General features: G+C 44.5%; 1 protein-coding gene across 2 annotated transcripts in view; it reads right to left on the minus strand.

Annotated features, from left to right (window-relative positions):
* Positions 1-1,589, minus strand: part of GRAMD1B (GRAM domain containing 1B) — a 180,088-nt gene extending 178,499 nt beyond the window's left edge. The window contains exon 1 of one of the 2 annotated variants that reach the window (XM_090026803.1): positions 1,326-1,589. Coding sequence is in view for 1 of the 2 variants with exons in the window: in XM_090026805.1 (XP_089882931.1) it covers positions 1,326-1,351 (26 nt within the window). In the remaining variant the exon portion in view is untranslated. The remainder of the gene's footprint in view (positions 1-1,325) is intronic. The other variant, XM_090026805.1, reaches the window with a different exon arrangement.
* Between the last annotated feature and the right edge of the window lie 13,258 nt (positions 1,590-14,847).

A 14,847-nucleotide genomic window follows, 5' to 3' on the forward strand; every position in this document is an offset into this window, starting at 1 on the left:
GAAAGTTTTCACAGAAATTTCAGAAATGTTCAAGTCTTTCGATTGTCTCTATAAGCTGGGTTTTAAAAAAGTCTGAATTTCTTCCCTCTCGTTTCCCCAGTCAAATTTTGAGATTTTTGCCAAAAACATTACATTTCCACTCGCTTCAACAAGCACTTTGGGATTTTGGAGAACTTCCAACCTTTTTCTTTCTGGACTAGCTGGCCCCTTACCAAGGAGTCAGTGTTAGTAAAATTAGGCTTCTGTAAATTTTTATCATGCACACAAAGTAATGAACGTGCTGTCAAATCCTTTCCTAACTCATTTAATTGCCTGTGTCAGGGCTCTGGCAAGAGGTTTGGCAACTGTATTCAGCTGCAATGTTAAGTAAATCCCATGTGATATAAAATATACTAAGTGCATAATAATTATCTGTTTTAATTTCTCTCTCTCATCACACCCACTAATACAAAACCACTGAACATGCATGCACAAAACTAGCTATGAAAGGTATGGCCAGATTGTTATGTATCATTTTTAACAGCTTTTTATGCCAGTGCTAAAGTGAGGGTTCAGACCTCATCTATTTCTTGCTGCATTTAGTTCCCCAACCCATGCAAAACACAACATTTCTAATGCAGATGCTTAACTGAACAAGCTAAAAAGTCAGGTCTTATGTGCTAAGCTCTGATGTTTACAAAAAGGCAAAAAACACCCCCCAAAAGAGGCACAGGCATGGAAGAGGAAGGCTTGATTTCCACACTCAGGCAATGCTTGAGGAAGTGTTCTGCAGTTTCCAACAGCTCTAGAGAGTATGCCATGTTATAAAATATGCTGTTTATGAAGATGCTATGCATCCAATGTAAACACACGCGCTCCTTGCATCGCTGTACAAGGTGCGGTATTTTAACAGTGTGACTTTAACAGACATCCGGACCCTGTACAGCCAGCCCCTCCAAAATGGACCTTTCCCATCACAGCCTTTTTGACAGTCCATGTTAATAGCTTTACTATTCAGTCCATGTTAATAGCTTTACTATTCACTTGCAGTAACTTTGATGCTCCAGGTAAAGAAACACAGTGGATAAGGCAAGAGAACTCCCCACATGGACAGCTCAGAAAAAAAACCAAACCCCGTATCATTGATTATCATCAGGACTTGTGCTTTTCTCATGATAAGAAACCAACCTGGTGAGAGAGTAGCCTGGTTTCACAACAATGGGCAAAATCAGATTCCAGGGAATAACCCCACTGACTGCAGCAGAGTTGCCTCTGGGCTGGATTTGGCCTCTCTTGTCTTTAGGTTGCAGGCTAGAAGGAATGAAAAGTAATGCTATGAGTCTTACCTGGCTCTGCTCTGAAAGGCACTCATTCATTCAGACAGTCAGGGGAAAAGTCCTGTTGAAGCCACCAACATAAACTCCTCACAGCAGCATACCGGAGTCAAATGCCACCATGTGCAGCAGCGAGGGTCCCCATCCAGGGGAAGAACTGAGGCTCGGGGCAGGGAGGAGGGGGATTCTTGGCTGTTGCCAGACCCTGGATCCTGAGATTTAGGCTCAGCCTGCCAGCTGGTGAATGGAATCGAATGCACCTCCGCTCCTTCTCTTACATACTGTAATACAGACCATCCCTCACTGCCAAGTACATACTCTGCCTGCACAAGAGCTGCTCATTTTGTTAACCCTCGACTGGCTGCAGGGCAGGAGAAAAGAGCTCTTCTGTGTTGCGGAGTATTCATTCTCTCGTGCTTCCCAATCCATCCTTTCAGCCCATCTCCCTGGAAAGCCCTGCTCCTGGAGGAGAGGGTTTTGGAACGGAACCTGAGAAAAAGAAAAAGACTGAGATTTAAAAGAATCAGACAAAGACTATTTCAAAAAGAAAAGAAAAGAAAAATCAGCTCTGTTGTGCAAACTTAGAGCACAGCCTGAGAGCATCAGAATAAGGGCTTCTTATTCCTCCTAGAGCTGAATCCCCTATTCATTTAGCACGCAGGTTTGGGGTTTGAAGAACTGGTTGAAACCAATCCTGGACTAGTTAAGTTCAGATGTTTACATTAGCTTCATTTCCCAGCCTGGTCTGGGGGAGAGGAGAGGCTTGCTTATTTGCTGCAAGCATGTAACAGGTCAGGGGGTATGCCTATGTATCGATTCCAAGCACTGGACAGGTTTAGGTGTTAAGTTGCTAGGTACCCAAGAATAGTGGCTAGAAGACAGTGATGGTCAAATACACCAAACAGGCAAACACAGAGTTCAAGCAGGTCAATGGGAGCTCTGTGCATTCCTGGATAAAGCCACCTTTACAGCTCCAAACTGAGCCGGCAGCCAGCATCCACAGAAACTAGCTCACGTTCCCAACACCGCATCCCCTGTCCCCAGTTGCACCATCTGTTTATCTACCCTGCTGCTTCATCTTGATCTCATGACTGTGGTCTGCAATTTTTCCAAAGCTGCCTGAAGGATCTGGACACCAAACTCCAATTAATTTTAATTAGTGTCAGAACTGTGAAGCAAATTTTGAAATTATCAGACTTCCATGTCTACCCTTTACCACAGGCCTGCACACGGCACCCAGTGCAAAGGGCCCTGATCTGATGGCATCATTAAGTGCTGTTGTATAACTAATGATAATACATCCCAGGTGGGAAACTGATATGGAGGGCTTGCCAAAGTTGGTTAGATTTTTAGGGAGACAGTGTTACTGTTTGTTCCAGATAATTTGCTGTTGATGGATGCTTTTCATTCATTACCTTGCTATTTGCCCTTCAACCCAGCTTGCACAACAGCACTGCTGGCCCAAGTGCAGAATGGTTAACAGATTGCAAATCCTCACCCACAGCTCCCAGAGATCACAACAGAGCTTGCTTCCTACTAATAAAAAGACTAGCATGTACACCAGGAGAGTTATATACGGTTTTACATGAACCAGGTCTACAGCTGCATGCTCGCACAGCTCTGATGTTGGGAGATCGGAGCACTTCACTTCCATTTCTGTTGCCACAGGTGTGGATCATTATGCATGTCCTAGCTGCAGTCTATGTAACTACTTAGCTTACTAAGAATAAGATTAGATACTAGCATGTGGACTTAACAGGGAGGATGGTTTCCAGAACACAGGAGATCTGGTGTTCAAGTCCATGCTCTGCCACAGCCCTTCATGTGACTCTATGCAAGTCAGTTAGTCTATGATACCTGGTATTTGGGATAGGTCCAATGGGGGTAATAGCATTTCCCTACCTTGCATGGTGTTAGGAGGATAAATACATTATCATCTGTGGACATGCTTAGATACTATAGCAACAGATACCAGATAAATATTTAATATAGGTAAATAGGCTTACTTGCAAAGAAATCCATCCCTGCTTTTACTAGCAGATATCTTGCCCTTAAATTGAAGCCATCTTGCTCATTAAGTAACATTTTGAGATGCACCATAGGGCAGAGAGCAGACAAGGACTGTGCCCCAAAGATGTGAGGGAAACTCTAGCAATCCATATGTAGCTGGAACAAATTGATCAAATCATCCTAAGACTGCATTCTTGTTTCTGTTTAGCATTTCTGGCATCAACCTCATGGATGAAATCATCCTATGAGCATTTTCCCCTAGCTTCCAGGCTCACCTTTTGATTGTGTACTAAACACCAGAGACTCCTTCATTTTTCTCCAGTACTTTAGCAGCAGAAAACACTGTGTACAGCAGGAAATGATCCTTCCCCATCCCGCACCCCCACAACAAGCCTCTTTTGACCACTTCCTTATGCACACTGACTATAGTAGAAAGCTTCACTTATTTAGCCAATTTCTGATGGCTCAGAACGGTCTTGTCCCCAAGAATTACCCTCTCCTATTGTGTAAAGCTTAAGTAAAGTTCAGAATAATTAGTGCTTGTTTTATTTGTTCCTACTGCTTTCCCCGCCCACGTCATCAATAAGCATTATTGGACTTCTAGAAGCTTTTGATTCCTCTAGACAGCGGTTCCCAAACAGATTGTGCGCCACCAGTGTAAAATAATACCACCTTAAGTACCACCAGCAAATGTGTGTCTTATAAAGTAATTATAATAAATCTGTAAATGTGTACCATGGACAAGTTGTCTGCGTATCACTGGTGGTACCCATACCACAGATTGGGAACCACTGTCCTAAGAGATGTCTCGGAGCCAAAAGACTCAGACTTGGGTCTGGAACACCTCATTGCCACTTGTTGGACCAGTCTTTTGATCCTGTTGCCTGGCCTGGGACCCAGCACTGAAATTTGGATCTGGATTGTTAGGTCCTCAGTCCTTAGATCTAGGCTTATATACAGAACAGACGTACATCAAAACACAGTCTCAATGCCTGGCTTTTCTGTTTCCTTTCCTTATGACCACTTTAAAGTTACAGAAGCTGTCCTATATCCTTGCATCTACCATGAAGCCCAAATAACTCGGGTGCTCCTGTGTGATCTGAGACAAGGTGCTTTCCCAGTTCTGAGCTTCAGTTTCCTCTTTGAGAAATGGTGTCGCATCCTTCTAAATCCAGATCTATTTCTGAAGGAGCACCGCAGGAGGACTGAAGTTATTCATTCAAATTCCACAGCCTTCAGCTGCCATCAGCTCTGAATGAAGAAACCAGGACTCCTGGGTTCAATTCCTGGTCTTCTACAGAGTCCCTGCGTGACCTTGGGCAAGTGCCAGCTTCTCTGCATATACATATGCCTGTACTGTACCACTTACCTAAACTCTTTGCAAAGCTGGATTCACTAATGAATATTTGCAAAGCTCTCGAGTGAAAGACAGGTATGGAGGGACAAAAGCATCAATTATTGGCCATTCTGCAATGGCTAGCAGCAGAACTTTGTGCCTGCATGAGATCCAACAGTGTGTTTATCACCCATTTTCAGACTCTTTTCTTTTGACAAGAGAATGATTAATTCTTCGCTGCTGCTCTCCAGCTTCCCACAAATTTTCCCAAATCCATTCTCCTTTACTCCCAGTATTGCTGGTTCACTTCACCGTGAACTAAAAAAAATCCCCAGGAGTCAGTATCTGATTGTGTTCTGTGTCAACTGGGATGGTACTAGTCCTCCCTACTGGGGTAAAAATAAAACCTAGCCAAGACAAAATTCAATGATCCTTCCTTGACAGAAAAGCTTCCAGAATTCAACTGCTCCCTTCTGCCTGTACAGCTGATGACATGGAGAAAGGCAAACTTCAAGCATAGATCTCCCTTTCTTTTTCGAGTTACAAGGAGATAGTTTGCACAAACCCACACCCTGGCATTTTGGCTTAGGTGTGGGCTCATTTAACATAACCTCTGAAATAAAAAAAGCTCCACATACCACCTTGGGAACATTTATTTTCAGGACCAAAGTGAGTGCACCATGATTTGACTATGGTCAGAAAAGCAAGCATTAGTTCAGGTGTATGGCTGACAGCAGGGTAAAAATACTAGCAAGAACTGCCCTGCTCCCTACCCCGCAAACTCTTTTCTTTTTAGCAACACACTCACAGCCTCCTCTGTACCATGCATCAAAGAAAGCCTCACTATGTCTGGGCAAAATCTGACGCTCCACATCGAGAAAGTCCAGTGGACTTGTAGCAGTTCTTTGTTCTCCTGTTAGCAAATGCATTCAGACCCTGAAAGCCATGAGTGGACTGTAGCAAAGGAACAAACAACACCTGATTCAGCAAGTGGCATTAAGGGATGTCAAAGGAAACTGCATTGTATTGAGGCTTGCAGGATGAGAAGCAGAAAGAGAAGAAAATCGGGATAAGACTAGAGGTCTTCAGGGTTCCCAAGTGAGAAGACAGTCTCCATATGCTGAACACAGATCTCCTCAGCTCACACAACCCATAGCAGCACTCTCACATATCACGTAATGGGTACAGTATAAATATCTAGATGTACCATATGGGTCACAACTCCACTGAGTCATGCAAATAGTTATCTCTAGCTCTATATATGATAATATTGGATATCTCAGGGGCTTGTGGGGAGAGGCTTAGTTAAATGCACTCACATAGAAGATGGTTAATATTTTTGCCACATCTTAGACAGTCAAAGCCAGGGATCCAACACATGGAAAAGAAAGCTGCCCCATTTAGAAGTCTTGTTGCTTCTGGCATTACTTTCACCTCTCGAAACAGCATCTTCTGGACTCTGAAGCCATAGGATTGGTACTGCACAAACATTTGAGCCAACAGAACTGGACACTATGTGTTACCCCTAGCGTTCATACCTTGCTTTACCTGGTATGTGACCAAGATCAGAACTGTCTTACAGCGGGGAGAGGTAGGCATGAAGCAGGAGGAAGGTCAGGAGTGGCAAAGTGCAGAGATCTTAATGTTTACAATGCTCACCAGGTAACTGGAAACTGCATTTTCACTTATTTCCCTCCCACCAATTCCCATATCGACATTTTCCCAAGAAGACTAAGATGACAGATGCAGGCTGCCTTCCTGTTTTATTTCCCACAGGCTCTAATCTCTCACCTGTCAGCAGATAATTAGCACGCAGTTAATCTGTTCTCTGTGCAGCACGGGAATTTGATATCAGAGCCTCACACGGACACTGATGGGTTACAGCACGGGTGTTGTTATCTCAGGACAGAAAGGGAGTCTTGGAGATCACATCTAGAGAGAAATGTTATTTGGGTGTGAACAACAGGGGTCCAATCCTGCCTTCCAAGCAGCAAGTCATCGGCTTATGGATAAGAGTAATAAGTCATTCCTACCAGCAGATGTTCTGTTTCAGTTTCAAAATCAGTAACTAGAGATGTCCAAATGGATAATGCAGTTATTTCCCAGGCAGAGAAAAGATGCCTCTTGCCTGCCACCATGCAAGTAACTTAGACTTGTAAAAAACAAAACGTAGCACTTCTGTAGCACTGTGAATTTTCTAAGTATTTAGACATTTCTCGTAATAGACCTGGGAGGGAGATAAATGCCATCCCAGAGAAAGAAAGAGGAGCAGAGAGATCAAGTGGCTCGCCCTAGGCCATACAACAAGAACATGGCAGAGCTGGAATTAGAACAAAAGACTTGGAGCCAACCTGTATTAGATGAGCAACTTCTCACAATTGCCCTGTGCTTTGGGTTTGTTCACAGACATTTTAGAGCCACATGTCCCAAACTGAGAAAGGAAAGCAGCTGGGAGCCCAGCACTATGACATTTTAATTATTCATGACTCCAGTTGGCTTCTTTCAGCCAGAAACCCTCCAGCACTGGAGTTTTGCATTTTCATAAGCCAAGATTAAAAGGGAAAAAAATAACAGGGGTGAGGGTAAGTTTCTTGTTCTGGTCTGAGGAGGCCAGGAAGTCCCGGAGACATCTGCAGCTTGGTTGCTTCATCCCAGGAGGAAACAAATTGGTGTGATTTCTTTCCTTCCCCCAAATAATTTGAAGGGGAACCCAAAAAAGGAACACAGATAGCAAACAAGAACATGGATTATTTTATAGCAAGCAACAAATCCAAGTAGAAATTGGGCAGCTTCTGGTACTGAATGCAGCAGCTGGAGTATGAGATCAAAGCAACTACATGCGGCTAATGACCTTTTAAGTTACTCCCTCCCTCCCTTCCTCTACCGGAGGAGAACTGATACAATACATAGCAGTGTTTTGCACAGTGCAGCTTTTAAATGACCCAAGGTCACTTCTTTTGCTGTCTGCTCTTGGAAAACCACTCTAAAGTTAAATCTTTCACAGGAAATTTTTCATAAGACTCAGCCATTCCTTTGCTCAGTTTTCCCATGTTACTTGGTTTTACCCAAGGTGAACTCCCCTAATCAAGGAGGCAAACTCATCAGTTCATCTTGAGACTGAGTTTACAATTCATTTCCAAGTGAGAGAGGATTTGGAGTTGCCCAGGTCCACAAAAGAGGCTGTTCAGAGGCCTTTGCTTTCTCATTATAACCCTTGCTTTGATCAGTCCAACTGATTCACAGTTTTTTTTCCCATACCAATACTTATGTTGGAAATTAGAAAAGGGCAGGTAATTCGGAGAGAAAGATGTATTTGATTAATTTGGCCTTTCTTCTGCTTGCAAGTTGTCTGCAAACAAATCAGGAATTTCTTGTGTTCCTGAACTATTCACAATTATTCATCACACAACTTTGGTGAGTAATTCTTTGACTCTCTTTCACTTGCAAGCAACCAACAGAAGGATTCTGTACTTGTCATTCATTAAAATTGTGCCAGACAGGTTTGATTTAAATACATACATAGCATGATGTCATTCCTAGGCCCCGATCAGATATTTCTGTTGTAAAATATTCCACTGCAAAAAGTCAAACTTTGCTTGCAGTGAGTTACAAAAAATATCTCATCCTTGACTCCCTGCTTTCCTCAGATTCTCAGACTACCCAGTGGATAACTAATACCCAAGTATAAAAAAAAGCTCCAGCTGTAAAACTGTGTCATGAGAAACAAACAGGGGCAAATCTGAAATGATGGGAGAACAATTCATCAGTGAAAATATTCTCTGCCTAAAGAGTAGTAATCCCCACCCCCCCCCATATTTCCTCTTGTTTAGTGAAGTGAAGCACTTTCACAAGCAGCTGGTTTCACCTCCACGTTGGAAAATCTCCTGAATTTCCCTTTGATACTGAGGAGTGAGTTGCTGAAATTTTAGGCACAATAAAACCTGGTTATTACTGATATTACTGCACAAGTTTTTAGCTGGATTGGGAAGATCTGCATTGGGTAAAGAAGCTTTTTGAGTATAGGTTTCTTTGCTACATTCTGGGTCAGGAGGAATTTTCATGCGTCTTACTGAAATGATTTGGTAGCCAGCTCCAAGTGGACAAGTCTCCCCACAGATCTTCATTTCATCTCTGTGAATTTGAGTAAAGTGACAGAATAATCCACCGTGACTGAATGCTCTCTCATTTCTAGAGGTGCAACTTCCAGGCCAGGCTTCAGGTACATCAGTGAGACTATGCTGTAAATCAGTGGTTCTCAACCTTTTTATACTCAAGGCACTCCTTGGAAATGCCCTCTCTGTTTTCACCAACTTTTTGACTAGTAAAAAAAAATATATTCTTCTGTTGCAAAGGACTTAGAAAGACCATAACAGAGCAGAATGTCTTGAACACTATGGACTTCTATGTGAAATGTCTGAGTTTATCTTGTGAGTCATGTCTGCACACCTACCAATGCTAACATGGCATGGTACCTCATGACACCCTTGAAAAGATCTCAAGGCACTCCAGGGTGCTACAGCACCCTGATTGAGAATAACTGCTATTAAAAAGAGGATCTCTGCTCCACACAGCATCTTCTGATCTCCCATGAGAGCCAAGTTTATTTTTAAAGTTTCTTAACCTTAGATCAGTACTGCTGCTCAGACTTCAAGGGGGATCCTCATTTGAATCCTATTGGACTCTCTGGATGAAGCATCACTTCCATGTAAAGTGAGTCAGCTGCACTCTTTTCTCCTGCAATTTGCAGCAGCTTCAATTGCTAGCAAAGTGCTAGGACTCAGGTGTGGGAGAAACCATTTAATACACGAAGAAATTATATCAGCTGTTCCTGTATTTAGAGAAGAGGCACAATATGTTCCCCTTTCAGGGGCCATTTCTGATGCAAGGGTTACCCTTTATTTTCCTTTTGTACAGCATTTAGATAGATAAAATCCAAGCACTATCCAGGATGAATTTTAGTTATAAACAGAGTGTTTTTGCTCAGCTGTGTATAATTAAACAGAAATGCTTCAACCAGGATGGATGTGTATAACATTCACTGCAAATCTTGGGCAGGTCAGCTTCTGAATGCTTTTCTAGGAGCAGTTATTCTGGACCTTCCTTTTGGGAAGGGCTTCATTTTAAGGGGAACTAGGTATTCAAATACCCAAGACAGCTTAAGGGAAAAAAAAGTTCAGCATGACTGACTGGAGTCATGACTCTTCACACACAAAAATAACCCTAGTCAGATATAAATCATTTCTATTCTATCCGTGCACAAGGCTCAAATATGGTCTTGCATTGAAAGATGAAAAATAAACGAACTTGTTTCCCACCACCCTTGTTTCTTACATATCCCAGTGAAAAGTAGTCAAATAATAATGCTTAGGTTGATACAGCAACAAAGATTTACTGATTTTTTTTTTTTAAATGGCAAGTGATTTAAAACTAGCAAAATGATTATTTATTATTTTACTGTTTTTATAAACCGAGTATCCAAAATCCTCAATCAAGATCAGGTCCCCATTGTTAGATACTGTAGGACATGTGTAAGAGACAGCGGGAGGGGAAAACAAGGAAAAAGTCGGCAAGTCACGGAGCAGGGCAATGGCAGAGCCAGGAAGGGAAGCCAGGTTTCTCAGCTCCCAGTCTGGTACCGTACCCACAGTAGTATGATCACTCCCACATAATCGGTTGGACGGCTCTTATCCTTATCCTCCCTTTCATTCATGTTGCATCTTCCTTGAGAGTTGATCAGTCTGGCCCTTACAGATTCTTGACATCTGAAGTCCAACACACTTGTATGTGCCTAAGAAAGCTCTACTATAATAACACGGAAGACTTCAAATGAATACATACAAGGAGAAATAGGGCTTCTCTCCAAATTAAGGGTGCGTACAAAAGTTGCTTTTTTCCCATTTAAAGCACCTTATTGCTGTGACTTAACAGAAGTGCATGGCTTTACAGCCTTATAGAAGTGGATACAGTGCTTAAAATTAACCCTTGTTAAATGAGATTACATTTAAAGCTCTGTATTTTACAGCAGCAATTCTCAACTAGGAGTCTGCAGCTACCTGAGAGGTCGCAAGCCGGTTTCAGGAGGTCCGCAGGGGATGCGGATCTGGTGCAACCGTAATTTCCAAGGTCAGCTGGGGCAGTCCATGCCCAGGCTGAGCCCACCACTGCTGCTGCCACCAGGTTCACAGAAGATCTCTTTAAAGGAGAAAAACCTGGGAAACCACAGGTTTCCCCTTGCAGGCTGCGAGGAATGGGAGGCAGCAATACGGCTGGGAGTGCCACGTGCATGTGTGCATGCACACACATGCACATGGCAGCCAGGCAGCAGTGGGGAGCAGCTTCTGCAGCTCCCCACAGGTAAGTTGGGTGGGGGCAGGGAGGTGGGTATAGGTGATGTGTTGAGTGGCTGGGAAGCACATCCCCCACCACCCCAATTTCTGCATCCACAGTGGGCATAGGGCTGCAGACTGGCCAGACCAGGCAGTGGGACCCAGTGTGGGATGGCAGAGTGGGGCAGCAAGACTTGTTGCCATCAGTGCTGCTGCATCCATGGAGACCCCCAAGCCAGAAGGGGAAGGAGTAATGGACTGGGGATGACCCACGCTGCCATCACCTGGTCCCTGGAGTAGTGATCAGCATGGGCAGCCTGGGGGGAGTTGTGGCAGCTAGGCAATACCCCCCCACCCCACGTCTCCCACCCGACCCACAGAAGGGGGTACGTGAGGGGCACCAGCAGGGTCAAGGGGCTGCAGGTCAGGAATGAGGGCACAAGCAAGGTAGGAGCATGGGAGACTGTGGGTTGGGACTGAGGAGCGCCACCAGGGCCAGGGGGCTATGGGTTGGGAGTGAAGGGGGCCTCAAATCTGAAAAGGTTGAGAACCACTGTTTTACAGCACTTCAGCAACCTTCAGTCCTTTAAATAACTTCTGTACGCTGCTCAAATTTCTGGCAATTCTGCCAGTATCCCATGGGCTTTGCGAGCTGCTGCCCAGCCCCATGGCAGAAGTGGTGCCTATTCCCAACAAAGACTGGTGTTGGGGGGGCTTTTCATTCGAGCTCCACCTTCTCCACTGGTCTGCTGCTGTCTGCAATCTCCTGCAGTCCCAGGAGGCTGATGAGTGGCCCCTGCCTCCTAGCCTGGAAAGCACATGGATGCTCAGGATCCCCTACCAAACACTGCACTTCTGTCATGTTTAAGAGCACTGTAACTTTATAGTGCTATAAAAAGTGCTCTAAATTACAGTGCTGTAAAACGTGCGTGGAGAACTTCTGTACACACCCGAAAGCTGGATTTTAACTGACAGATAATGACATGTTATTCCAGGACCCTTCAAAGCCAGGGGAACTTTTGATCTTCGTCACAACATTGCCACTAACATATCTATGTAACAGGATGAATCAGGGCACCAGATTTTGATTCAAACAAATCCAGGTTTAGTGCCTATTCACATACAAACGTTATAGCTCAGGCCTCACTCTCCACAGAACAAAATTGACATTAATTATTTACAGGACCTTGAAGGCACTGGATAAATAATGTTGAAAAGCTAAAGATGGAGATAGGCATTGTGCTTAGATGGGTGAAGGTCCAGCCTGCCTTCCAGAGAAAGAAGCAGACAGCCTAAGAAAGATACAGCTTGGCCAATATTTGCTTCTTTCATAGCTCTGGGGAAAGGCGTTTTATGCCTGAAACCTCATCTATCATCTCCCAAACTATAATTGGGCCAATAAAACATATTACTTAACGAATCTTGCTTCTCTGAGCTTTGTGCCATGTTTGTTCCTCATGCACCCCTCTCTTCATGTAAGCAAATCACTGCAGCCAAGGTAAAGAGGAGATTAATGCTGATAGATGATTATGTTAGAGACAGACAGACAAGAGAAGACCACAATAATAAATGCCACAGATAAAAGCTAATGAGGAAAACTGCAGCTTCAAGGCTTCTCTTCAGGACAGGGTATTTAATAATAAATGCAAGAGTAATATTCCTCTCTTACTAATGGCATAACCACAGAAGCAGCCATTTACATAGAGCCCTAAAGGGGAAAAAAGATGTGTGGGGGGGGGCTTAAGCTTGTTTTATTGCAATCATTTAAAATCTGCTGTCTGATCCAGTCTGAAGATTACCCTCCTAGATCAGAAATTACCCTAGGTCATCTCTATAGTTTCCCCAGATTCCTCCCATTACATTCTCACACCCAGAAGAGAGGCATTTTCAGTCAAAAAAATCTTTACTGCAGACAGAAAAATCAACAAAGCAAGTAAAGTCTCTACTAGAAAGGACACAGGGCATGTATCAATTCTGTCTAAGTAGACACCAAACAGGATGTAACATGGCTACCTGCCTACAGAAGTCATCTGAGGAGAAAGCAGCACCAGATACAGGGGGGAAAGGATCCTGTTGGGTAGAACGCCTGCTTTCCCGCAACAACCTTCCATTTCCATTTGGAGTAGTAAATAAGCAGAAGGGATACGGCAGGGCAAAGCAAGAAGTTTGATGATTACCCCACCAAAAACACTGATAAAAAATTGTACTAATTCCCCGGAAGTGTTTCATGGGAATCTACATCCTGCACTAGAAACAATTTCAGCGAGCTCTACAACACCAGGAGGCACCTAAGGGTTTAGAGCAGTGGTTTTCAACCTGTGGTCTGCAGACCCCGAGGGGTCCACAGACTGAGTGCTGACAAATGTGCACCTCCTCAATCTAACTCATGGTGCTTCACGGAAAGTGCCATGAGATACAGCGACTCTGCCAATCCAACAGACATTTGCTGTTGGGTCTGATGGTTGGGGGGAGGGGAAAAAAACCAAGCTCCAATTTGGAGCCAATCCAAGAGGAGCTGCCTGTCTGCAGCCTCTCTCCCCTAACCCCTCCTCCCCCACAGCTCTGGTGCTGTGCAGGATGGGAAGGGGGATGACAGGGGACAGGGAGGGAGCTGCAGGCTGGGGTTTGCTCTGCATGCACTGAACTGGGGATAGGAGGACTGGAACAACTCACCATAGGGCCAGGGGGGCCTCCAATGCTCCCAAATCCTGTCCAGCACAGACTGGGCAAATCCCAGCCCTCGACTCCCTTCCCTTCCCCCCTCCCATCCTGCAGATAGCACCAGGGGTGGGGCTGGGCTGCATCAGCCCAGCTCTGCTTGCATGCAGGGACTGACAGAAGTTAATGAAGGTGCTCTACTTTGAAGTGCCTTCATTTAAACCCTCATTATATGCTTTTATTGTGCAACTGGGCACTTTTAAAGTGCTCTTCAGCAATGCACTCCTGTCAGGGCATGGCTGCAGAGTGCTCTCAAGGAGCCAATTGCAGGACAAAACATCACTTCTGTCAGTGGCCACTGTGTCTAAGGGGTCCACAAAAGAGAAGCAGGATCAATCAAAAGTATATTCATATCCACACTTACAATTTACAAACTAGTCAGGGGGGATCAGCAGGCATTGGAGGAGTCCCTGTTCCCCCGAGCACCGCCAGGAGTGACTAGGAATAACGGTCACAAGCTGGCAGAGGGTAGGTTTAGGTTGGATATCAGGAGGCGCGACTTCACGGTCAGGGCGGCTAGGGTCTGGAACCAGCTTCCAAGAGAAGAGGTGCTGGCCCCTACCCTGGGGGTTTTCAAAAGGAGGCTGGATGAACACCTTGCTGGGGTCGTTTGCCCCAGTACTCTTTTCTGCCATGGCAGGGGGTCGGACTTGATGATCTGCTCAGGTCCTTTCCGACCCTAGAAGCTATGAAACTATGAATCCAAGAGGGGTCTCTGCACCTCCATTTGAAATTTTTTAGGGGTCTGCAAACGATAAAAGGTCAAAAACTGCTGGTTTTGAGGATGCCTATTTTTGGATTTGAGGCAATAACTCAGACTATTTGTTTTGCACTTGACCAGTTCTTGTTATCCACCGAGACTTCACAGCTTGTCTTTGGATGGGTTTAGAGATACTGAAACTCATGCCAGGGCTGAGCTCTGCCATTCAAATAGCTCTATAATCTGGACTCAGAGGCTTTATGCCTATATGTGATCTTGGCTGGTGCAATGGTTTAGCTTTCCACCCACACATAACAGCAAATAAACATTGACTTTCAGAGCTTACAGCTTCTGCCTTCTGGGAAGAGTCACTGGGCGGCTGATTACAGTGTTTCTCTCTTTTTATGCCCTGTTCTAAGCATGTGTGTACCACAGACCACTAGT

Source organism: Crocodylus siamensis, chromosome 14 (genome assembly GCF_052110815.1).
Source record: "Crocodylus siamensis isolate JL-2025a chromosome 14, ASM5211081v1, whole genome shotgun sequence".
Lineage (NCBI taxonomy): Eukaryota > Metazoa > Chordata > Crocodylia > Crocodylidae > Crocodylus > Crocodylus siamensis.